This window comes from Sarcophilus harrisii, chromosome 1 (genome assembly GCF_902635505.1).
Source record: "Sarcophilus harrisii chromosome 1, mSarHar1.11, whole genome shotgun sequence".
Classification (NCBI taxonomy): domain Eukaryota; kingdom Metazoa; phylum Chordata; class Mammalia; order Dasyuromorphia; family Dasyuridae; genus Sarcophilus; species Sarcophilus harrisii.
Window position 1 is genome coordinate 74,226,615 of NC_045426.1, and position 25,866 is coordinate 74,252,480.

Below are 25,866 nucleotides of genomic sequence, written 5' to 3' on the forward strand. Positions count from 1 at the left end.
CTCTTTTCAATGTCACAGATTACACAACAACTTATCCATATCTTCTCATCCTGGCTCTTCTTCATGCATTGTAGCAAAGTGCCTTACACATAGAGGATGCTCAAAAAATATCTAAAAAATTAATAAAGGGATAGCTATTGATGATGAGATCACTATCTCCACTAGTTCAAGTAGTTTTCCCCAGATCTTGTGAGGACATATGCAATTTGATCTTTTGCATTGGCCTACTAGAATGTCCATTCCAAATAAAAATGTCCATTCCCTATACTTGACATTCCTCAGTTATCTCAATTTTTTTCCAAAGTAATGCTTAACTTTCATGACAGGTACAGCTAATCCATTATGTTATTTCATTGCTTCTCATGATGGTTATTTTGATTCCATTAGTGCCTTCTACTTAGTCCAATTTGCCAATCTATTATCTAGGTTCTAAAGCTAAATTCTACTCCAGGATATTAAAGTATAACATTAAATATGGTCAAATGGAGATTTCTAGAAGAAAGTTGAGATTAAAATCTCTTCTACCCAGACAGATACCTCTTTGCATTGTCTGATTCACTGTGCAGCAAGGACAGGAAGAAACTGATAAGAAATTTAATTGGCTAAAGTTCTGAGTAGCTACTATTAGAGGACATAATACCTTTTACTATTATAAATTCAGATTTTTTTATCATTATTTATTTGCTTTGAAATATGGTCTTATCTACATATCTTCTATGCTTAATACTTTTCTTTTCTTACAATTTCTTGAATTTTCCTGTAGCAAAAGAATTGAGATACTGGGATCAAACTGAGAGAAGGGAAAAAAGAATATCTGTGAGCTATCATCAAATGCTCAGTTTGCCAAATGTTTCTTTCATTATTTAAAAAAATGTTTTGATTTTTTTTTAATATTACAAACATTTCCAAATTGGCCCTCCTCTCCAGTGAGTGGTCTCATCTAACAAAGTAAAACAATTTAGCAAAATTAGTACAATAATTTCATCTGAAAATGCAAGCAACAACTACATGTGTAGCAACCTCTCACCTCTCAATTTTAAGTGTTTTTTAAATGAATAGAAATCTCTTTTTTTTCTCTTGTATTCCTTCCCTATTAAAATAAAAGATGAACAAATTCCTAGTACCAAATGTGCACAGTCAAGCAAAACAAATTCCCAAAATTATTGTAAAAAAAAATTATGTCTCATTGCACATACTGAGTTTATCATTTCTCAACCAAGAGGTGAATAATATGCCTCATCATTAGTCCTCTGGAAACATGAATGGTCATTGTATTAATCATTCTGTCTGCTTTTAGTCTTTTTGCTCTTGATATTCTTATTGTTGTGTAAATCTTTCTGATTCTGCTCATTTCATTCTTTATTAATTTATAAAAGTCTTCAAAATTGTTTTTTGGTAATATTGATGTTAGTATAATTTTTAATATTGATGTCAATATAATTCTTTAGTACAAATTCTGCAACTATTTATTTTATATAGCATCAGTTCACATAATTTTCCCATGTCTCATTGAAATCACTATTTGCTCATTTCTTATAAAATGATAGCGTTCATCACATCCATATACCACCATTTATTATCCCATTCCTCAGTTGATAGCTATTTCTTTCATTTTTGTTTTGTTTTTGTCTTTTTTGACACTGCAAATAAAGCTGCTATAAATACATTTATACATGTAGTACACTTTCTTTTTATGATCTCTCTTGGATATCTCTTTTGGATTGATCATTTACAATATAGCCGTAGCAATAGTTTGTCTCCATTTGTACCCTTTAGCCAATAGCACCTTTTAAATCTGGGCATGTCTCCCTTCAGATTGGTCTGACAATACATCATTTGGACCTTCCTTGGCAAACATAAAGCCACACGGATTGGTGGATATTTTAATGAGAAACTGTGCTAAGAGTTCTCAGCTCTTCCCAATTACTTCAATTTGGTGAGAGGGAAGGGCAGGCAGGATTAAGGAGTTTATGAGAAAAGTAGGCTGGCTTTCTAATGTGCCTCATTATGCCTCTTTAATATTTAAAGAATGCTCATAGCTCTATGAAGTCCAGCTGCCTCTAGCAATTTTAGCTAGAAAAACAAGATATTTCACACAGGTTTTATGTGGTTTTGGCTTCCCCATTGGAGAAAAAGTTACCCCCAAACTTTGTTTTGGAACCCAGGATACAAAAGTCATCCCCTAGGGAAAGTCTAGCTCTAGCTGGTTTCTGTTAAGCAAGCAGCCCATCCTAATACTGGTTAAGGAGCAGCTGCCTGGGGGACTAGGAGCAATCACCTTACTCAATCACACTTTTCAGAAACTTCCTGCCTTTCAGAAGTGGGATCTTGTCAAAAAGAGGGAACAGCTGGATCACATAGAAATATTGGTTATTCACAGCATTAATTTTCCTTAACCCCTAAAGTCCCTTACAAAACAAACTTTATGATTCTGTAATTTTGAAACTTTAAGTCATTTAGTCTATAAACTCCAAACATTATTCGTGAAGATTAAAATTGTGTTACCTCCTTTAATTTCCACATTATACCACTTATTGTTTCCTTCTTGGTATTATTTCATTTTGACACAGTAGTGTCCTGCTAATAGATGCTAAATACATGTTTAATAATATATGGAGTAACGAAATAGCAAATTTGTTTGTTTGTTTGTTTTTAGCTTGCAGCTCATTAAGACCATGAATCCTTTATTTGCTTTTTTTTTTTTTTTTTTTAATATGAACTGTTCTCTAGTCACATTTCCCTTGGTCCTAGATATGTATTTTTTTCACCTTAGGACCATCATTGTCAACACAAATATGGAATAATTCTTAAATATAAAAGAGAGGCAGCTAGGTGACACGAAGTCAGGAAGACGATTTCAAATCTGGCCTCAGACACTTAATATCTGTATGATCCTCACCTTCAGTTTCCTCAAATGTAACCTGGGGGTAATAATAGCACTCAATACAAAAGGAGATTGTGAGGTTCAAATGAGATAATATTTGTAAAACACTTAGCACAATGTCCATCATATGGTAGGTTCCATATAAGTGGTTATTATTCAAAATAGATATCCTATCAACATTTCTAACAGGTAATCATAGAAACTATAGTAAGATGAATATAGCAAAACCAGATTCTAATTTTGGACAGTTTTAAGAGTTGACATTTCTTTTTTCTGGATGAATCCAAAACAACAACTCTCAAACTTTGAATTATTAGTCTTGGTTCTGCCCTCTGGGATCAAGCAGAACAATTCTAAGTTCTCTTTAACATGACAGCCCTTCGAATATTTGAAGCTATCTATCATGTTCCAACTTGTCTTGTCTTCCCCAAGTTAAAAAAAATCACTACTTTTTTCATTCAATCCACATATTGCAGTTTCCAATTCCTTTACTATCTTGGTCATTCTCCTCAGGAATTTTAATGTTCCTTCTAAAATTTTTACAAAAAAGTGGACAAATGTGATTTAAACAAGGAAGTGTACAGTGGGCTATTATCTCCAGATATTATTCACAAAGCTTAAAATTGTGTTACCTCCTTCGATTTTTACATCATTCCACTTATTGTTTCCTTCTTGGTACTGTTTCATTTTTAGTAATTGTATTATCAACCTATAGTACCATGCCCTACACACAGTTGGTGCCAAATACATGTTCAGTAATTAACTGAGTAACCTTTTATTAGTTTGCAGTTCATTAAGACTATGTACTGTTTATTAGCTTTTTTTTTAATATGAACTGTTCTATAGTCACATTTCCCTTGGCCCTAGATATGTGTTTTGTCACTTTAGGAATGTCATTGTCAAAATAAATATAGAATAATTCTCAAACATAATTTTGACTTATTTCATTCTATTTGGCTTTGTCATTCTGAAGTCTGAATCAAACTTATAAAGTTCATTAATTCAGAATAATTTTGAATTATCAAAAAACACATGCATATATTAATATTGTCTTGAGGCAGAAGAGCACCTAAATTTTCATATCACAAAGTTCATATTAGAGACTTATATTTGTTACTCTTTCAGAAAAATAATTTTTCCTGATCTTCCTCAATTGAGTGCTCTTATGGGAAATAGCCACTGATGACAGAATGTCTTTCTTCTGTCTGACCTAAATCCCTTACACTGCTGGGTAAGTCCAAATTCTTTATGGAGAAGGCAAACTGTGGATTAACATGATCTGTATATATGACAACATTCAGCTAGATAAACATTTTAAAGTCTTTTCCAAACCAACATAAAGGCAAGAAATACAAAAAATGATTTTACATAACAAAATATGCCAACCCCTGTGACTCCATTGTTAATGGCAAAAACATTGAACATCAAGAAAATACCTTTTCTGGTTTATTACATATTACTCTATTATGATGAAAACTCCTTGAGGATAGAAACTTTCACCTGTGTGTTTACATCTTGAACACTTATAATAATACTTTTCACATAGTAAGCACTTAATTTTTTTTTCATTTACTTCATTCATGCATTCATTTATTCCATTTTCCCATCATTCAGGACCCAGTTCACAGTTTACCTCAAGGAAAATTGATGTAAAACTATTTCAGCCCACATTGATTTCATCTTTCCCTTAATAATATAATCTTTATAATACTTAATTTTTAATAATATATTCTTTATAATATTAATTATTTTATGGAAAAAAGGTCTTTTTCTCATCTAGGTCTATAACTGTTTGCTCTTACTTAATGCAGTATACATAGTAGAGATTTATTAAAGTCTTTTGACTGAACCAAATTCAGTCTTTATTTTCTTTCTTAGAATTTTAGCCCATACTTCCAACCTCACTTTACTTATTATTTCTGTTGTTCCTAAGGGAAAGGGAAATAAAAGAGCAATAATACTAACTTATCGACTTGTTGATATAACTGTTTCTTTGTCCACAGTGGTGCCTTTATTGAAGCAAATAGCAATAAATGTTCCCGTACAGATAAGTTGTCAAAAAGGACATCATACTGGGGACATACACCCATCTCCATCCTAATGGCAGCAAGCTGTGTCTGCATGTCCTTGCCATTAATAATGATGGTGCCAGAATTAGGAGGGTACAATCCTGTCAATAGAGATCTGAAAGAGAAAAGAAATACCCTCAATGCCAACAAATCAACAATTTACAAAGTGATATCTATGTTATAAAAAGCTTCAAAGTCATAGCTATACATTGGTTTATTTGATTAGCCTTCTAAAATGATGCTTATTCAGATCTCCCCCACCTTTGCCAGAATCTTAATGGATATGTTTTGACTGAAAATTAACCTTGCCATGGTTTTGCCCTTTATTCTTTTTCCATATATTCTTTTCTAACTTTTTTAGGTTTCATCTAATGTTTCATTATGTCATTGTGTTCATTTTGGATATTTCAAGGCTATTCTGGCAAAGCCTGAGCTCTAACAAATCTTACTAACATCGAAAGGGTTCAAGGAAAAGGCAAGAGTATAGTCTGTATGTCTGCCACCTGTGGAAATGCTTTATCTGAATTCAGAGAAGCAGTCAAAAAAGTTCAATGCTGAATGATGAAATTTTTGACCATCAACTGTTAAAATTACGTAATTCACAGAGGAGTTGCAAACTTCATTGATGTAGAAGGAGTGTCCGTGTGGATAAAATAAGAAAAGATGAAATTAAAGTCTAAAAGAGTCACCTTTATCCTTGATAGCTTTGATCTTGCCTAATTTATTTCAGTTTTTATGCTCTCAGTGATCATTCTCTTTTCTCCTTTCACAGAGACACCACCCTGATTCAGGTCCTCATCATCTCAAGCTAGAACCATTACAATAACAATTTGATTGATTTCTCTGACTTTAGGCCATCTTTTCTTAGCCACCAAAATGATCTTTCTACCCAAGATAAGCTGTTTAAGTCATATTAAAGCACAGGCTTGAAGACATTATTTTCCTACTGAACAAACTCAAAGAGGCTCCTTTACTATAATAATAATAACCTTTTGGTTTGTCTCCCTCAAACTTCTCCTCACTTCAGTCCACTCTTCTAATTGTGTAAAATTGATCTAACTAATGTGTGGATCTGACCATATAATGCCCCAACCCCACTCTTCATTTACTAAACTCCTATGATTCCCTATCAACTCCAGGATCAAATGTGAAAGTTTTTGTTTGGCATTCAAAGCCTTTTATAACCTAATCCTTCCTGTTTTCCACTGTTTTTACTTCTTTCTTCCCCTATATTCCCCATCTGTTTATTCTAAAATCTATTGTTCTTTGCTGTTTCTCAACTGTGACTGTCCTTCCCTAAACTCTGAGCATTTTCATTAACTGAATTCCTATGTTTCTCTCTTTATTTTTCTAACTTTCCTGGTTTCCTTCTAATCCCAGCTAAAATATAATATTTTACCAGAGGCCTTTCTTGATCCCTTTAATGGTATCTTTAATGCTGGTACCTAGTGATTATTTCTAATTTATTTTATTTATACATTTTTGTTTTAATGTCATCTCCATTAGAATGTGAGCTCCTTGAGAACAGGGACTATCTTTTGCTATTCTTTGTATCCCCAGCACTAAAAACAGTGCCTAGTACAGGTTTGGTGTCTGATGGGTGCTTGGTGATTGACTGAGTGATAAGGATAGATGACATCCCGAGAGCAATCCCTCCCCTCTTCCTCTTCCTGACAGAGAGAGCATTTGGATACAAATTCTGGCTCTGCTCAATAGCCTCGGGGGTTCAGTTTCCTCATTTGTAAGATGAAGAGTTTCTACTCTGAGGTGCTTTCCACATCAAAATCAATCAACTTTGAAAGGAAGAGAAAATTCAGAATCCTAATCTAATGATTCCTATAATATAGAATTCCGCTTTTTTTGTTAATTATAAAATATATTTGTCAAAACAAAGTACAAAAATAGCTTTCCAAATTCATGTTTGTTCTTTTCTAGCCATCTTCTCAAAAGTGTTCCAATCTAACAACTATTAACAATTGTTCCATTTTTCTGTCCTGCCATGAACTTGAAAAATAGCATGAAATTTATGTAATTTCTTTTGACTTCTTTTACAAATGATTTGTCATTTCCTATGGACTGCTGGAGTTTTATGAATTTCTTTCTGTCTTTAGATGTAAAGCAGAAAAAAGTTGGTTAGAGGAGACACGGAAACCATTAAACTAGTCCAATTTAATAGTGATCAATCTCCCATTTTTACTGAGACAAACTGAAATATAGGAAGATGTGTTCTAATTTTAACAAAATTATAAAATCCAATATTTTTCCTCATTTTTGATTCACTTCAGAGATATTTTGTAGATACAGTCTGATTTCTAGCCCCTAATGCACCAAGGAGTGTTTTAATTCTTGTTATATATTTTTATAGCCAAATTTTGTTTTTATACCCAAATTTTTATGTCATTTGGTCATAGAATAAGATGAGATAAACAGGGCTTCCAAAAAAAATCTCAGCTGTATAAATGTCATGCTATTTCCTCTATGAGCTTCATCTTCTTATATGGGTTCAAAGAAAATTGAACTTAGTGGGAGGAAAAATATATTACATGAGCCATTGAAGTTTGTAAGAACTAAATAAAACATGGTCAATTTCTTACAAGTTCGATTTGCAGGAAATGAGAATGGATTTGTTTTTCATGGTGAAGAAAAAGATGCTTATTACTTCTCAGAGTTCACAAACCACTCCACCCTTTCTGCAACCCACCGATCTCCTTCAAAAGCCTCAAGAATGGACAATCGCTATTCTTGTAAGAGCCTAAAAACTAAATTGGGTAGTTAAGAAAGAAGACAGATTAAAACTGGTCATTTAGTGGAGCACTATTGGGTAGACTGGTGATATATATCTTGACATTTTTTTGCAGTACAAAGCAAAAATTAGATAACAACTTTTTTTGATTTATAAATCAACTTTTAAAAGAACCAAATCATCTAACGGTATACCATTTTTAAAGCAGACGTACATAATTGTGGTCTTTCCAGCACCATTGGGTCCCAGCAGAGCAGTGATTTGACCTTTATAAAATGTGAGCGTAAGCTCTTTAACTGCAGCCTTTTTGTCACCTTCATACTCCTTGGTAACTGATACCAGTGTCACTCCTGTGTGGACTTTGTCCTCAATTGTTATTTGCCTATTTGGTGGCAGAGATCCTGTGTGGATGAACAAAATAATGTCATGACACAGCAAGGGCTTGGAAAATAACAAAGATATTTATTCAAAATGCACTAGTATCTTCAAAATATCTATCCTGTTCAGGTCTTGAACTGGTTTAGGGTCATCATTTAAAGAAATATACAAAAAATGATGCATATTCACCATATTCAGCATTTTATAGTAAATAGATGCTAGCTTGGAGCAAGCATGGTAGGGAGGAGAGGAGACTGGATTAGGAGATGGAAGCAAAGGATACAATTCAAATCCCAACTTTTCTACTTACTATTTGTATGAACTTGGATAAGCTTTTTAACTTCCCTTAGCCTCTATTCGCTTACTCTATAAAATAAGAGGGCTTAGACTAGTTAATCTTGTGATTCCTTTAAGCTCCAACTCTATAATCCTATAAGACTAAGCTTAAAATGTTTCCTGTGAAGTTTACTAGCTACATAGTTCAAGCTAGAATTCCCTATAATAATGAAATCTCAGTTCCAGTTTCTATCCTGTGACTACTCATGATCCTATACAATTAATCATCTTCTTTATCCACATGTTTAAAATCTATCTAAATCCTAGGCTCCATGGTAAGAACACCGAGTTAGACATCAGTATAATTCTGTTCTGGATTCTGTCACCAATTAATTGAGTAACAGTGGACAAGTCATCCTTATGATGACTATCCCTATCCCTAGAGCTCAGTTTTCTCAACAATAAAAAGAGGTGATCAGACTAAGTAATCTCTAAGATCTTTTCTAATTGACAAAATTCCCTATTTTTTGCAACTCTTATCATTGTGGTCTTTTTTAGAACCATTGACTTTTTGGTTATACAAATATGAATTAAGAGGATAAAGCCCAACATAAGGCTAACCTTGACACTATATTTGGGATTTTGATATACCCTTGAGCAAATTCTTTTGGTACACAATGAATTTTAAAATAAGGCTGCTGCAATTAAAAACTAGAGGAGCCAAGTTCTTCAAACATGGTTATTGCCATGATGTCAAAGAAATTCAGAAAGTCGCAGTCCAGAGGAGGGCAAAAGGTTCTCTCTACATGTACTCATAAAGAGTCACTCTAGGACTTACCTGTAAATCATTCCTGTCCAAAAAAGCAGGATAAAAAAATTAACAAAATCTATCATCTTTTTACAGACCTTTATTCATGAAGTTTTCATTGAAGAACAACAAATTGGAGTTGATATGCTGTTGCCTCTTCATGTTGAAGTCACACAAGTTCTGCCAGTATGACATAGTAAAGGGAAAATACCATGGTTTCTTTAGTCCAAAATCTCCTAAAATTAGAGATTATAATTAAAACAAATCAAGGTATTGTCTCATATTTATTAGGTCTTATAAAACCCGAATAATTACTTTTATACCTAGAAAGAAACACAAGCTTAAAATAACATCGATAGTCCCTCTTTCACAAAATATGGCCCATTTATAAAAATGATGAGTGATCTATTCTCAATATAGACATGCCTCCATTTCCTTTAGCAGTAGCTGCGACTTGGCCCCTAACTCAAATAAAATGTGAATATAATTAACTTATGAAGATGTCACCTTTCATTGAAATGTAACAAAGGACTTTCTTTTTTTCTGTAGATAGAAAATATATAGATTACTAATTCCAGTTTATGTCAGTCTGCCTCTGTGTCCCTTTTCTATAAAGTCATGGTGCAATCTCCTTGCTATCAACATCAGCCCAACCTACTGAATCCCTCCATAACCTCTCCTCCGAACTGCAACCCATGCTACAGATAAAGCATTTCTGGTTAAGGGAGGATACTAGGAAATGTTGTATTTCTTGAGTCCAAAGTTAATAATTTGGCTGCATTTCCTCATAGAAACATAGCTCTAAATCCTAATTAATACAATTAGAATGTGAGCTTTTTAAAAGTAAGGATTATTTCATTCTTTGTATTTGAATCCACAGAGTTTACCAGTGCCTCTGGAATATAGTACTGATTAAATACTTGTTTATTGAATGAAATGAAATAATACAGTTAATTTAGTTCTATACGTGGAAACTGAAAAGGTAGCTAATAGGGAAAGCACTAAATGTTTTTCATCTACTAGCTTGTGCCAGTAAGTACCTGTATTTCAAGTCACCTCTTAGAACCTCAGTTTCTTCCTCTCTTAAATGATAATAATACTCGCACTACCTACTCAATGGCATTTGCCAAAACAATAATAATAATAAAAAAAAAACTAGCATTTGTATAGCACTTTAAAATTTGCAAAACAATTTAAAACAGTTGCTCATTTTGTCCTCACAATCCTGGGGAGGTAAATATTATTATTATCTACATTTTAGAGATGTGGAAAGTGAAACAAGAGAAAATGAAAAAACAACCAGGAAAGGTCTAAGGTGAGACTTAACTTACATCCTCCTGTCTCTAGGCTCACCACTCTAACTATTCTGCCACCTAACTGCCTCTAGTCATATAAAACATTTTCTAAATCTTGACATGTTCCAGAAACATAAATTGGCATTCCTATTTCATGGTCTTTTTTGCCCTAACATTCTGTGATCCAAATGCCTACTTTATTTTGTAATTTTAACAATCTATAAAAATGGGGTTTCTTTTTTTTTAATTTTGGGTCACTTTTAAGCTCTTAAAAATTATTGAACATCCCTCAAAGAGCTTTTGTTTATGTGGTTGAGTTCTACCGATATTTTCCATGTTAGAAATTAAAATGTCTTAGCAATGTTATAAAAATAGTTTTGACCTTTGGACCTGTGAAAAGGTCTTGAAGATTCTAAAGGGTCCCAGAACACACTTTGAAAACTGTTACTCTCTATAAATGAATTATTATTATTGATGATTTCATCTATGTTCCTACACTGATTCAGAGTATGATCTACTCCTTCTCCCTTCTCCCACAAGAATTCTCATCTTTGAGATTCTTGTTCATATAATAGAGGGATTAAATAGGTTTTTGTGTTATATCCCAGGAACTTAGCTCCAAACTATCACACTGACAATGATTCACATTGATTAATTGATTCACATGTTCTGCATTCTAAACAATCAGCCTAAAATGAGTTTTTGGAACAGACCCTCTTTGTAAGGTAGGGACACTGTAAAGGAATATTGTGCAGTCAGCCCTGAGATTTTGTCCCTTTACTATATTTTTTCTATTAGAGAAAGTTTAATTTAAGGACTATAATTTTGTTGTGATCTTTAGTTTTAAAACTGAAAATTGTAATAATTTAACATCTCAAACAAACACAATTTATATTTTGTTCATTTTTGATTTTGTATAATTAACACACACCCAAATTTGTCCCAGGCTTTAAAAAGTTCTAATATATCTATTCTAATATGTCATAATGATCATTAAAAATGAAGAAATGACTATTAAATATCAACTTAAAAAAGAACCAGTTTATAACAGCACTAGTTCCATATTAGTGATTTCTGTGAAATTAATACTCATACAGGTCTGTAAATTTATTTTAATCCATTAAAAAGTTTTCTTATCAATTTTGTTCATATGAATGAAATAAAATATGATCATTCATAGTTATTTTTATTATCCTATGCTATTCCAAAAGATGAATTCATTTCTTGGAAAATTAAAGGTCTGAATTCCATAATTTGTTAAATTTGTGAAGGCCCATATTATATTATAAGATTTGTACTTATATAAGTATAAGCATACTTATATAAGTATAAGAAACTTTTACTGGGCAGAGATATTTTTTAAATTACTAATTACCAATTTCAAGGATATGATGTCAAGAAGCCAAGAAATAAAAATCCTTCTCAATTTTGGAAAGTGAAGGAAGAACATCACTATTGTAACACTTATTAAATTATTTGTATGTTCATGCTAAAGCAGCCTGTGTTTTAGAGCTATATGATTTCCTTCAGCTTTCATGATCTGTCTCTTGACATTGATGACTTAGTTTGGACACTTTAAACCCCCAGCTTTTTAAACCTTCTGTAATTTCTATACTATGACAATGTCCACAAATCAAAATGACCCAACCATTTGCTGACATACTATTGGTTTGGTTTATGTGGCTATCACTACATGGAACATCTTTTGTTTCCATTCTTGGGTCTTCATCTTTTCAAATAGTCTCTCTAGAGATAAACAATTTTCAGTTATAGCCAACAAATCCAGTGACTTTTTCACTATTGTCAGTCTTTACTATTATACTGACAAGTGATATTGGGTTGTTCCAAAAGTATTTCTGTAAGTTATTGGTCATGGTAGTAATAGTAAGAATGTAAGTTATTTGAGGCAGGGATTAATTCATTTTAGTTGACATTTTTTCCTTTTACCCCACACAAAATGTTGATAATAACAACATAATATAATGGCCTTTGATTTAAATTATACACATTATTGTTATTCTATTGGTAGTCATTACTATCCATTCTATATACAATTTTATGATTTATATATTACTTTACTCACAAATCTGGGAGGAATACAAAATAAAATATCATGTTTTCAGTTGTATAAATGAGGAACCTATAGCTAGTAAGTACTAGAGCAAATAAATAGACAAAAAATAAACCCATTAGCTATTGACACTCCAAAACTGTTATTATTCATAAAGAAAGAACCACATAGAGCCATGACAGACCCAATTCATCCAATATTCATCCAGTTATAATGCTTTGATGATCCTTGCCTATATTCAAACTAACTGTGCAGAGAACCATTGGCAATTACAATCCTGGGAAAGTGTTTCCATCCTTTTAAATAAAGAAGCCAAATGAGATGATCCCTACATTTAGTTCCATTAAACATGCTTACTCTTATGATTCTGTTTTAGTCCATGACTATACAGAAATCTCAGATAAGTCACCTGGGTCAAAAATATCTCTTTTCTGGGTTTTTATACATATCTACCTACCTCCAAACATGCACTCATCCATACACCCACATCCACTGATATTTTTATATCCACCATGGCAACAGACCTACATTCAGTTATATTCCTATGACTTTCTTCATAAGGATATCCTGACTTCCCTCCTTTCCTTTCTCCTATCTTCTCTCTTAATTCTATTACATAACTCAGTTATTACCAGTCAGCTCCTCTGTTCTAGATATGCTCATTCAAAGGACTGCTCAGCTATTTTATGAGTGCGTGGTTTTACTAAGTTCTTCAAACCCTTGTCTAGCAAAGTCAACAGCTCAGAAACACCATCTCAATTACCTTCACCCAAGAGGGCATCAGTACTTTCCCAGCCCATAATAAATCAAGTCCCCAGGTATAGGATCAGCATGTTAAAGGAACTTCACTTCTAACATATTTGCATTTTAATTACAATTAATTCCCCTAGACTCAGGCAGGATGAATAATGTTAGCACTCTTTCTGGGAAAAAAAAATGGGCCAAGGGAAGATACTAACTCAGTCAGCATTGAGGTGGGGAGAAGTAGTCATGCTAGCCCAGCGCTCTTATATTATGCAGACATTAAGGCAGCAGGTGGAAGGAAGTAACCCGACATATTTAAGGAAGAAGATGTTTCTGGTCCTGGGATCATTAGCTGTATCTAGGCCGGACAATTGTAGTTATTGGGCAATTGGGATTGTTCATTGAGAGTAGGTCCCAGGTAAGCCTATGAGGCTTGGAACAAAGATCACCACGTTGGCTTGTTTTCCAGGGGAAAAATAGTTTATGTATATATATGTATACTGTATATGTGTCTATGTATTGGGCTATCTGGTGTTCTGATACTTTCTCATCACTCATCATTCCAAAAGCATGTATGATTTAACAATCACAAATATAACATGATTAGGTGATATGCGAACAAAAACTAACTACTAACATAAAGGAAAGTAAAAATGTTTAAAAATCTTTTGAAAATGTTATTCTGCTACTGAAAATATCTCTCTTATTACTATAAATATATATGCATATGTATATATAGTTTCCCAAAGAGTTTTAGCTGATATTTTTATTAATGGTTCTGTATAAATTCCGCCATACTCAGTTTTTAAATCTTCCTTAGTATATTTAACTATTATCTTATTTTTAAATTTTGCTTCCTGTAATCTTTCCTTTAAAATAACAAAAGAGAATTGATTATTTTTAATTTCACTGACTTGTATCTTTAAAGATCAGTTTTGTTTTAAGGTCTCAGAATTCTTACCAGGAATCAAATTACTGAAGTACCATCCACATATAAAATATGCCATTGAGTCAAAGAGAATCATCCAGCAAACCCAGCCAAATGTCATATCTCCTTCTTGTTCAAGATATTGATACATATTGTTCCACTGAATCCCTAGTAATAAAGAAAAAGATTAGAGCCACATTTGACAACTTAAACTCATCTATACTGTTGTTCTAAACAGAGCTAAACAAAAGGAATGTTGATAAGAATTTTTCAAGAGAAAAGTTAGATCAACATTAAACCCCTTGAAGAAAGTTCAGTAAATAATAAATCTTAAAAAAACTAATTGTACAGAATGGTTTTGGGAAAAAGAAGTTCAATTTGACTAGAGTGAAAATTGCCTAGAGGAAAGCTGGAATGGCACTAGAAAATGGAAGATCTTGAATGATAGACAATGGAATCTGAACTTTCTTCTAGCAAGAGGGAACCACTGAAAATTTCTGAGTATGAAATAACCAGATATAAGAATAAGGAATGGAAGTTTTGAAGGGGCATGAAGGAAAACATGTGAAGAGTAAGAGAGAAGTAAGAAGAATATCTAGGAGACTATGACAAAAGTCCAGGCAGATGTTACTATGAGCTTTAATTTGTGTGCCAATAGTAGGAATAGAGAAGAGAGTAAAGATTCAAGAGATATTTTGAAGATGAGATAGAAGTCAAAGAGTGGAGTGAGAAAGAGGAGAAAATTTTGGTGACCGAGTAACTAGATTTGTATGGGATATACTAATTTTGAGGTTCTGTGTTAGAGAGATATTCAGATAAAGAGCTGCCCTGTAGTCAAGTAAATGAGCAGAACAGAAACTCAGAAATAAGGGAGGGGCTAAAAAAAAGTAATCTAGAGACAACCTGATGGTTTCAAAACATCAAAAGTTAACATGACACCCAACAGAGGGCATCAAAGTGACTAGCATAGAGGGCAAAACCTTGTCACTTAAAGAAAGCAGGCAGAAGATGAGAGACCAGTAAAGGAGATATAGTACTCTGACAAAGATAGAACAGATCATCATATCTCTGAAATGATGGGGGAAAGAATATCCAAGAGAAAGGGCTCAATGTCATATTCTGCAGACAGATCAAGAGAATCTGCCATGGAAAGAGCAGCTTTTGATTTGGCTATCATAGATTAATTGAGAGTAGCAGGGAGTGGGGTGGAAGGGTTTAGAAAGTATTGAGGAAATAGTGAATAATGGGGAGGTAAAGGCAAAAAGAGACAATACTGTCCAGATGTTGACAATGAATAGGAGAGAATTAGTATGATTGATCAATAGATAGTCCTTAAGGGTCAAAAGAAGGCTTTTTTTCAAATGTAATTGCCTGATTATTCCTAGAGCCAGATTGGAGACTGCTATTGAAAATCACAAAATTAGAGAGAGAAAGAAAGATAGATAGAAGAGAGAAAAAGAAAATTATTGCTGGAGCAAAGTCCTAGAGATCACAGAAGAAAATAGGATCAAGGACTCAAGTAGAACAATTAACATACAGCTACCATTTCTGTGAAGCAGAGGGGAAAGGCAATATGAGTCATGGTACTGAGAATTTTGAAAAACACAAGAATGGTTTTAGAGTTAATTTTTGTCAATTTCAGATTTTCAGTAAAATTATCTGCCATACTTGTAGCTTGTGAGTGCACTAGGGAGACAAAGAGAAAGGTAACAGTTTGCCACAATGAATGTGGATAATGAAAGGGAGGCAGTATCTGGCACATAGTAGGTGCTGAAAAATGCTTGTTCACTGTATTCCTTCCTCCCTTGATCTCTAGATCACAAAAAAAAAAAAAAAAATAGAAACTAGTTCTCACATTTTCATCATTTTGAGATATTATATGAATATAAGCACAATTCTATAAATATATGATGAATGTCTCCTTTTGTTTTAATATTTCAAAAATATATGATTGAATCAATGTAGCTATACCTAACATCAATGCATTTCGCAATCTTTCTCTGTGTGTGTGTGTGGATATGTATGTAAGAGAAAGAGAAAGAGAGAAGACAGATACACACATAGATATATAGATAAGAGAGAGAGAGAGATACTCTATAGAGAGGTAAAATTCAAGTTTCTTATCTTTTTTTATATTTATACTACTTTCTCTAGGGCAATCTTAAAGAATAAAGTATGACATATCTATACATCTGCTTGCATCTTAAGTAAGTTTCAAGTTTTATCTTAGACACTTGAACACTTTAGGTCTGGAAGAAAAGAATGAGGAGGCTCCTTTAGCTCTGAATTGCTATTTCTGAATCTCTCTCTCCACAAGAGTTGTAGGAGTATTGGACCAAGCACCCTCACTCCCATATATATATATATACACTTTACATTTGTCTTGTCATAATCACTGTTAGCCAAGCTCAGTTCCAAGCAATATATGGCCCCAACTCAGAGAAGGTAGGAGAAAAACAAAGAAAAAGGAAATGAAGAGAGAAACTGGTGGGTAAAGGAGAAAAGGAAATATGAGCTCATTCTTCATGCCCTCTTCACCACAACCAGAATAGGAACTAACAATGGTCATTTGCAAAATTATTCATATAACTCCCTATTTGTCTTGATGCAGAAAAACCAGATTGTTTCCATAGATCTAAAAATCTCTAAGGAGTCTTTGTTGACAACAATATCAACACAAAAATGAGGAGAAAGAGGAAAGATGTTTATAAAATGGAAGAACAAAAGAGAGGAAAATATAAAATTAAAGATAGCATAAAGCAAAACATAAGGGACAATAGAGATAATATGTTTTCACTTTTACCAAAGGCAAAAGAAATAGGAAACAATAAACTGCAGTAAGGGGGGAGGAGGAGGGAAAGGCCATTTTAAAGCCTAATCATTAGTAAATGATTAGTCTCTCTCTTTTTTTTTTAAACTAAATCTTATAGACTATATTAAAACTTCTACATTTCCAAAAATTATTATTTTTAAACCTTATTCATCAAAAGACACTTTAGGAAAAATCCATCCTCTTACCTGCCTCTTGTCCTTCTAAGAACGTAATGAAAAATACACCTTGACCAAAGGCAGTTGTAGATAGAAAACACTGTACCAATTGATAGAAAAAAGATGAAAAGAGACACATTAGGGTTTTCATTGAATAAAAGAGCAGGTCCAAGAATAAATTCAGCTTGAGAAACAGCAAACTATTCACATTCAGATGTACCAAACAGTTGCTCTGGGCTACTATTTAAATTTCTGAAACTGAAAAATTTAACAGAATGCCAACCAATTTTTTAAAAGAGTGATAACAAGTTAGTTATTAATGTTAAAAGGAATTATTTCACTCTTCTGCAGTGCTTGAAGTGTCATAAATTCAATGTACTACATGTTGAAAATACATAAAATATATCAGCAGAAAAGAGAATAAAGTGCCTCTTTTTTTAATAAGTGAATGCCCTGGAGCTCACTAGAGGCAGAATAATGGAATGAATAGAATACTATCCACTAAAAAGGAATTCTATTGTAGAGAAATAATATTTTATCCACTAGAAAGGGCAAATATACTTTACTACAATGGAAAAGACAAAAGGCATTTCAAGCTGAAGAATACAGTGTTATCAAAAGTAGATGATTAGTTTAGTCTTTTAATTAAAGATAAAAGTAGACCCAAAAAAAGATGAATAAAATCCTTAAAATCTTGTCATATATAGAGGAAAGAAAGTTATGTAGATTGAATTTTAAATAATAATATGCTTTGTGTTTTCTTTGCCAAATATTTTATCATTTTTCTATTTCTCCTGAATACCATTTAATACACCTAGTTAATAAATAGAAAGGTATTGCTATTATTTTAACAGCAGATGGTCCAAACTCCAGTGTGAAGTAATAAAATGTGTTGGGAGTCATGATTTTAATTAATTGCACCAAAACAATCATCCTAGGGAAACATGCAGAGAAGATTCACTAGATAGTTCTCAAAAGTTACCTGAGTTACACAGAGATTATGGCTTAATGAGGATCACATGACTAATAATTATCAGATATGGGATTTGAACCTCCTCTTTTTTATTGCGAAACCAGCACTCTATCCAAAAGTTCACATTCCTTCATTTAAGTACAAATGATTCTCTGCAATGCTTTTTCATATGACTGCTAGTCTAATATACATTAATTTTCTTCCTTTCTTTCCTTCTTTTTTTCTTTCTTTTCTCTCCTTTTCCCTTTTCTATTTGATTTCTCCCTTTCCTTTTTTTTAAAAGCAAGGTGATTTTAGAAAAAAAGAGAAGTCATATAAATATCTGAAGAGAAATAATTTTTTCAGTAGACACATTTTAAATGAATGATTTTGACATGGGCCACTCCCATTATCATGATATGATTCACAACTACTTCAACAGAATGCTTATAAATAGCTTTAGAAATATCTTTTCGTTTCATTTAAAAATAAAAGCTAATATCCTACAGCTTAATGTTTTCTTTCAGATGCTGCTGAGTTTCCAGAGTGTTTTCATGCAGTATCCTCTATTACATTAATAATGGCAACATTCAACAGGCTGTCACCCTGCAAAATCATTGTAATCTCAGAGAGTCATAGCTGCCAGGCTTGGATCTATGAGCAGAATAATGAAAAGGAGACCTTTAAAAGGTTTTTATTGTTGTCATCGATTTTTTGGCACCACCTATAAATCCATCCAAGTAGGGAACTCCCAGTGTAGAAATTTCGTCCATCCATTTGGATCAGCAACTGTTTTCCAATTTATCGCCTTAAGAGAGTTGTCTGGAGTCGGAGACATTAAGGGACTTATTCCATGACTAAACAGCTAATATGAGGAGTCAGAGACAGACGTTAAGCCCAGATCTTTTTAACAATAAGCCAGTCTTCTAATTACTATATCTTATTATGTCTCCTGAAGTACTCCTACAAATGACTAAACTGACAGATCAAGTTTGTTGTTCTATTTTGATGAGAAAGGGGAGAAGTAAAACATGGAGCCATGACTTACCAGAACTGTTTCAATAGCAAAACTTAATTGATTGTGTAGAACCAAGAGAACTATATAAGGCAAAAAGCTGATCATATACACTAAACTGGTACACAGGGCTGCAGTATTGGCACTGCTGAAAAATGCACTGAGTAAGAAGCTTAGCATGACGATTGAAATTCCGAAGTCCAGAAGGAAGAGGAAAATGATGAAAGCATTGCTATGTGCAAAGATGCCGCTTGTTTTTAGGATGATGGCCAGAGCACAGCTGCTTATAACAATCATAATGATATTTTCCAGAAACCAGGCGAGGAAATGAACAATAGGGTGAACACCCATCATCTTCATATACTATTAAAAGAAAGAATACTAAATTACCATTTACCATGAAAAAAAAAATGAGAAAGAATAAAACAGTTACTAAACAGAAAGACACCAATGTCAGAACTGGTCCAGGTGGCTTTTAATCCCAGCTCTGCTTCCACATAGCTAAATCAATTTTAGGAAAATCATTTAACCTGTATAGTTTTCAATCTTCTCACTTTTTAAATAGACTGAGCAAGATGCTCTCTTGCTCTCTGCTATCCCTTCAGGCATGGGGGAAAAAAATACTAAGCTTCTTTACCAGAAAAACTGGGACGAAAATCAGAATTTGGTGAAAAGGCAAGTCAATAAATCATTCTTTTAATGTTGTTTTTGGTTGACTTAGGGGGATTTTTTTAATATGGCCAAAGAAGAGAAGAGTGAAGGGCCAAAGAGTGTATATATCAAACACAGATTCCCTCTTAAAAAAAAAAACAATGTATTCCAATTTTGAAGCAAAAATAGGAAACCTCCCTTTTATCACTAGGAAAACACATAAAAGGAATGAAATTAATTAATTAAAATTAAAATTTCTCCAAATCCAATTTATTTTGTTCTCTCTGAATTTGTTTACCATAAGGGAAATAAAAAGGATAAATTAAAAAAAAAATTTAAGTATCTGCTGTATACAAAGCACTGTACTACATTCAGTATAGAATATACTAAGAAAAATAAAATCTAGCTTATGCCCTCAAGAAATAAATGATATAATTTGAGAGGTAAATTCTAAATGCCCTTTTAAAATATTTTAAACAAACACAGGAGTTACACAATTTAAGTATCTATAGTTGTGTAGAAAGCAAGTAATAGCAAGAAAGCAGCTGAAAAAATTACACGGAGCAAAGTTAAGCATAATCCTGAATGGGGGGGAGGGGAAGAAGGGAATAAACGAATAAACAGTCAATGAATTATCAAATATCAGGATTTTGTTGCAAAAAGACCTGAAAATAATAGAAAATTTGACATATAAAATAAAAAAATAACATAACCATCAAAGATTAATTATAAGGGACACAATAAAGACAAAGAGTTTATGGGGTTTGGGATTTTTTTTTTTATGTATGTATTTATTTAAAACAAATACAAATTAGAAAAAATAGGGGGAAAAAAAAACAGAAAAAAACCTGTCACACTCACAGCATAACATAAAAAAATTCAAAATATATAACAATAAGTTTCCATTCCAAGAAAGTATATATAATAATAGAACACATTGTATTCAGTACTGTCCATCTTTTCTTTGCTTCCTTGTAGGTTTTCTTTTGCTGTCTGATGCTCACTTTTTACTTTCTTCTTTTCCCACTTTTTTCCTCCCTCCTCCCCAAGAAGTCTACAATTAAGCAGATATATTTATGCATGCATACATACATATATGTGCATATATGCATACATGCACATATATAGATACCTATAATCACATACAAATACACATATATACACTCAAATAAACCTATGTAAGGCTTGTTTGTCCTGTTTCTCTTAACCAATTCATCTTTTCCTATGCAATGACAACATTCCAACCTTATACTATCTAATTATTTTGAAAAGCCTAAAATAGACTAATAAATAGTCTAATATGCCTGATATATAACTATTTCCTTAATTTTCTCTTTTGATTAATCTATCTTAACTTTAATTGTGTTTGAGATCAATGATTACTACTCTTGCTTATCTTAATGTGAATGGAATAAAGAGGGAGGGAAAGGCCTGGGTGGGGTGGGGTTGTATAAGGGAGGGATATAATATTGGGAGGGATCCTGGCCCAGGCCTTTCCCTCCCTCTTTATTCCATTCACATTAAGATAAGCAAGAGTAGCAATTATTATTCCCTCCCTCTTAATTCCATTCACATTAAGATGTACACCCCTCTAGCTTATATTATGTATATTATATGTATATATATATTATATGTAATCATATATATGATTATATAATATATATATTAAGATATACACTTTAGCTTATCCTATTCCTATTCCTTCCCTCTCTTATTTCTCAATAAATTTTAAAGAGTTTATACTCTTTTATATGCTTGTATATACATTTATATGTCTGTGTGTGTGTGTGTGTGTGTGTGTGTGTGTGTGTGTATGTAGTTCCCTTTCTAATGCATTCCTGATGTGAGTAGGATTTCAGATATCTCTGGGCCAATACTTGTTCTTACTCCTTATTTCTATGACATAATTACTGCTTTTTTTTTCCCTTTTCCTACATGATTTTTCCTTTTTTAAAGTCACAGTATACTCAGCTCTAATCCAATTCTTTTTGAACTATCCAATTACTGACAATCTTAGACATATGGTTTACATTTCCATGTATAAAATATAAAGTTTGTCCTTATTAAATCTCTTGAAATTAGTCTTTGATATTTACCTTATATTTCTTATATGTCAATTTTCTACTAAGTTCAGGGGATTTTTTGCAATAAGATCCTGAAAGTCTGGCAATTCATTTTTTTTTTTTGGGGGGGGGGGTCGCAAATATGGTTAATTTTGCTGAATATATTTTCAGCCACAAACTAGTTTTTTTGATCTGTCACATATAGTATTCTAAGACTTATGGTCTTTTATTATAGCCAATGATAGGTCTTGTGTGATTCTAATTGTGGCTCCAGCATATTTGAATTGTTTGTTGTGTTAGATGGTGATGGTGTGGTTGTAGAGGAGTAGTGGTGGTTGTTGCTGCTGCTGCTTGTAAATTTTTCTCTTTGGTCTGAAAGTTTTGAAATATAGCAATGATGTTCCTATGGGGTTTTCTTGTGGAATCTTTTTCAAGTAATGATTGATGATTTTTTTTTTCTATTTCTATTTTCCCTTCTTGTTCTAACACTTAAGGACAATTTTCTTTAATTATTTTTTGTATTATATCAAAATTCCTTTTTTGATTGTAGCTTTTAGGTAGTGCAATTATTCTTATATTTTCATTTCTTAATCTGTTCTTCAGACCTATGTTTTTCTTATGAACTGTCTCAGATTTTCCTATTTTTTCATCCTTTATATCCTGTTCTATTATTTCTGGTCTCGTATGACTTCACTGATGTCCTGCTATCCAATTCTAATTACCATTCCATATGTAATCTTATTCCATAAGATTATCATTAGTAATTGAGTACTTCAAAAGAAAGGTTAGAATAGAGATAAGTATATTATAATTCTAAAAAGCAAAACCATGTAGGAAAAGCTAAAAAAGAATAATTATCTTAAATAAATGAGGTGTACAAGGAAGAACTGCCATTGAGAAATTAGATGGGGGAGGAGGGCTGATATTCTGGATTCCTATTCTCATCAGGAATGTTTAAAGAAGGAAGGGTATAAAAATCTTCTAGATTCAAAAAGAAATAAGTTGGTAAGGGAATAGGGAGGGTGAAGATCATAAGAGAGGGACTTTTAGATGTAATCTTACTCATATTAGATGAGGATTAAAGAGAATAATATACATTTAGAAGGGAATAAAAGTCTTCTAAATGTACAAAGAAATGAAAAGGAATGGAATGGGGGAGATGAATAGAACAATATATAAATTAACAAAGTGGGATAAAGTGTAGATTAATGGGGATGGAATAAAAAGAAATGGGGGGGAGGATAAGGAAGGAATTCTTGGAGGAAGAAGATATTAAGTAAGAGGAAAGCAAGATAACTGGTAGAAATAAAGTGGAGGAGTCAGGAGGGATAGAAAGTAAGAAATTCATACAAACAAAATAAAGAACAGGATTAGAATTTGTAAGCAAAAAAAGTAGGGTTAGTAGTGATCTCACAAAATTAAAACTAAAATCAAGAGAAAAAATAGGAAATTACTATATGTCAGCCATATTAATCAATATTATTTTAGACTATTTAAACAACTAGACAGTATAATGTCAGAATATTGCTACAGTGTAGGAAATAATAAGTTGGCAGAAAAAGAAAAATATGGAAAAACTTGAACTTACAAAGAAAGAGGCTGTCCAGTCAGAGAAACAGAAGACAAACAAACATAATGTGGTTTTACATGGATGTATATGAATGTATAAGTGTATATATGTATTATGACTATAGATATATATGTATATGTATGTGTATATGTATATACATGTGTATTTATATATCTAGAAAGAGGAACTTCTTAGGGGAAAGAAGAGAATAGGATAAAAAGATTAAAGTAAAAAGTGCACAGCAGAAAACAAAAGAAAACCTACAAAGAAGCAAAGAAACTATGGACAGTTATGAACAAAATGCATATATAGGCTTTCTTAAAATGGAAATGTATTGCTTTATATTTTGAATCTTCTCTTATGTTCTGCTCTGCATATAGCAAGGTTTTTTTTTTCCTATTTTCTATTTAACTTTAAAATAAATAAATAGTTATTTATATATCCTCTCTTCTGGGGAGAATATCCTTATGGTATTATCTCACAGGACTATTGTAAAATTCAAGTGAGATCATGTATGTAGCACACTTTGTATGTGTTTTGTTACCTGATCACCTTGACAAATCACAGCTTTTATATCATCATCTTTGAAATGAATGAATCATGTCTTCCTTCTGGCTCAGTAAAACCATAATGGTGGATGATTAGACTCTGATGTAGCTCCTTTCTAGGTATATAAGGAAGTGAATATTTTTTTTCTTAAAACTACTATTTCACTTCATGAAATGCAGCAAGATCAGATGAGGAAAACCAAATCTCCTATCTCAATAGAAATGCTAAAAGCTACGTATCTAACAGACTGTTTTGTTTCCAATTCTGCCCTTCTATTCTTTTGAGAAACTTTTGAGAATTTGCTGAGGGAGCAACATTCTCAAGGAAAGAAAGCTAGATGTTTATTCCATTGTCTCCCTCCTCTGTCAGTACTCCTTAATCTCTAAAGAAAAAAGCCTTTTTTATGTGCCAACAGGGGTTAAGACACAACTTAACAGTGGGTAAGGAAAACCTAAGGCAGTTTTCCTGAGAATCTGACTTGACAACAAGACTCTAAATCAGAAATCCAGAGACTACAATGTATACAAATCAGGTGCATTTAATTCAGCAACACTCTTTTCTACTCTACTTTTAGGTTTACAAAACTATTTCCTCACAATATTCTTATGAGGAATAAGTGTAAGTATTATTATTCCCATTTTACAGATGAGGAAGCCAATGCTCAGTGTGACATGCCCAGATAGTCTCAGCTAGTTATCAGAATTAGATCTCAAACCAATAGGTTGTTTTTTCCCCCCCTGCTAATTAGCCTCCATGGACCACTATTAATATTAATAGGATGATGGAATTTAGAATTGCAAAAGATTGTAAGAGATTATCAATCGCAATACTTTCATTTTCCAGATAACAAAATCAAGACACAAAGTGGTCAAAAAAAAATTTTCCCATGTTCATACAGGTAGAAGTTATCAGCACCAAAATTCAAATCCTGTTTCTTCAACCCCAAAGATAGTATTGTCTTACTAAACACTTCTCCATTTATGGTTAAATATTGATACCTCTTCAAGACGAATCTCTCTTTCATAAACCAGCTTTCGGACCATACTGGCTACAGATACCATCCATGTCAACATCATTATCAAAGGAAAGAAAAAGCCAACATTGTTCAAGAATCTGTAAACAAAAGAAATGCCACAAGTATCAATAGTCAGAACTAACTGACAAGAACCCTTTAATGTAGGTGTACATGTTACTTATTCCTGACCTTTAAAAAGTTGATAACTGTGCTTCAATATAAAGTGTTTCTCTTGTAATCCTATGTATTTTGGAACCATTTTCATAACATTTTAAATGTAAAAAATGTTATGAAAATGGTTCCAAAAACTACCCTAGAACACCAATATCCAGTAAAATAAAAAAATATTAAGCACTTACTGTATACCATGCACACTTACAAATATTGGAAATATAAAGAAAAGAAAAAGGGGGTTTCCAGGTCACATGTGCAACAAAGAGGAAGAACTGACATTTTTATCTGACTCTTTTGACTTCTCAATTTTTTCTAAAATAGAAATTAAATATCAGAGATAAGGCAATTTCAACTATCTCAATGGTTTAAAACACTAAGAACCAAAAGAACAACTTATTAATTAATACCTAATTCATGCTTCCTCAGTATCCCCAATACAACACATTAGCTTGTAGCAAAATATAATCCTATACACTGACCTCTCTCTACTTTCCATAACCATCAATATCTAATCTCCAAACAACAGAAATTTACTCATGCTTCAACAGTGGCAACATGGCGCCTCTCTATATTGCTGAAGCAAAGAACTGGGAAATAGAGAGGATATGGCAGAAAACAGTATGGAGGGGGGAGAATTTGAAATTATTTGTTATGTCTGAAGGAAAGAGGCTACCATTCAGCCTATACAGCTCA

At 32.7% G+C, this 25,866-nt stretch overlaps 1 protein-coding gene across 1 annotated transcript in view; it reads right to left on the reverse strand.

Annotated features, from left to right (window-relative positions):
• The window catches only part of ABCA13 (ATP binding cassette subfamily A member 13), a 504,928-nt gene that overhangs the window by 273,110 nt on the left and 205,952 nt on the right, over positions 1-25,866 (reverse strand). The window contains exons 32-38 of the mRNA XM_031957225.1: positions 24,983-25,097; positions 19,185-19,514; positions 17,215-17,284; positions 14,230-14,364; positions 9,257-9,394; positions 7,911-8,097; positions 4,850-5,068 (exon numbers count right to left, since the gene is read on the reverse strand). Coding sequence (XP_031813085.1) covers positions 4,850-5,068; positions 7,911-8,097; positions 9,257-9,394; positions 14,230-14,364; positions 17,215-17,284; positions 19,185-19,514; positions 24,983-25,097 — 1,194 coding nt within the window. The remainder of the gene's footprint in view (positions 1-4,849; positions 5,069-7,910; positions 8,098-9,256; positions 9,395-14,229; positions 14,365-17,214; positions 17,285-19,184; positions 19,515-24,982; positions 25,098-25,866) is intronic.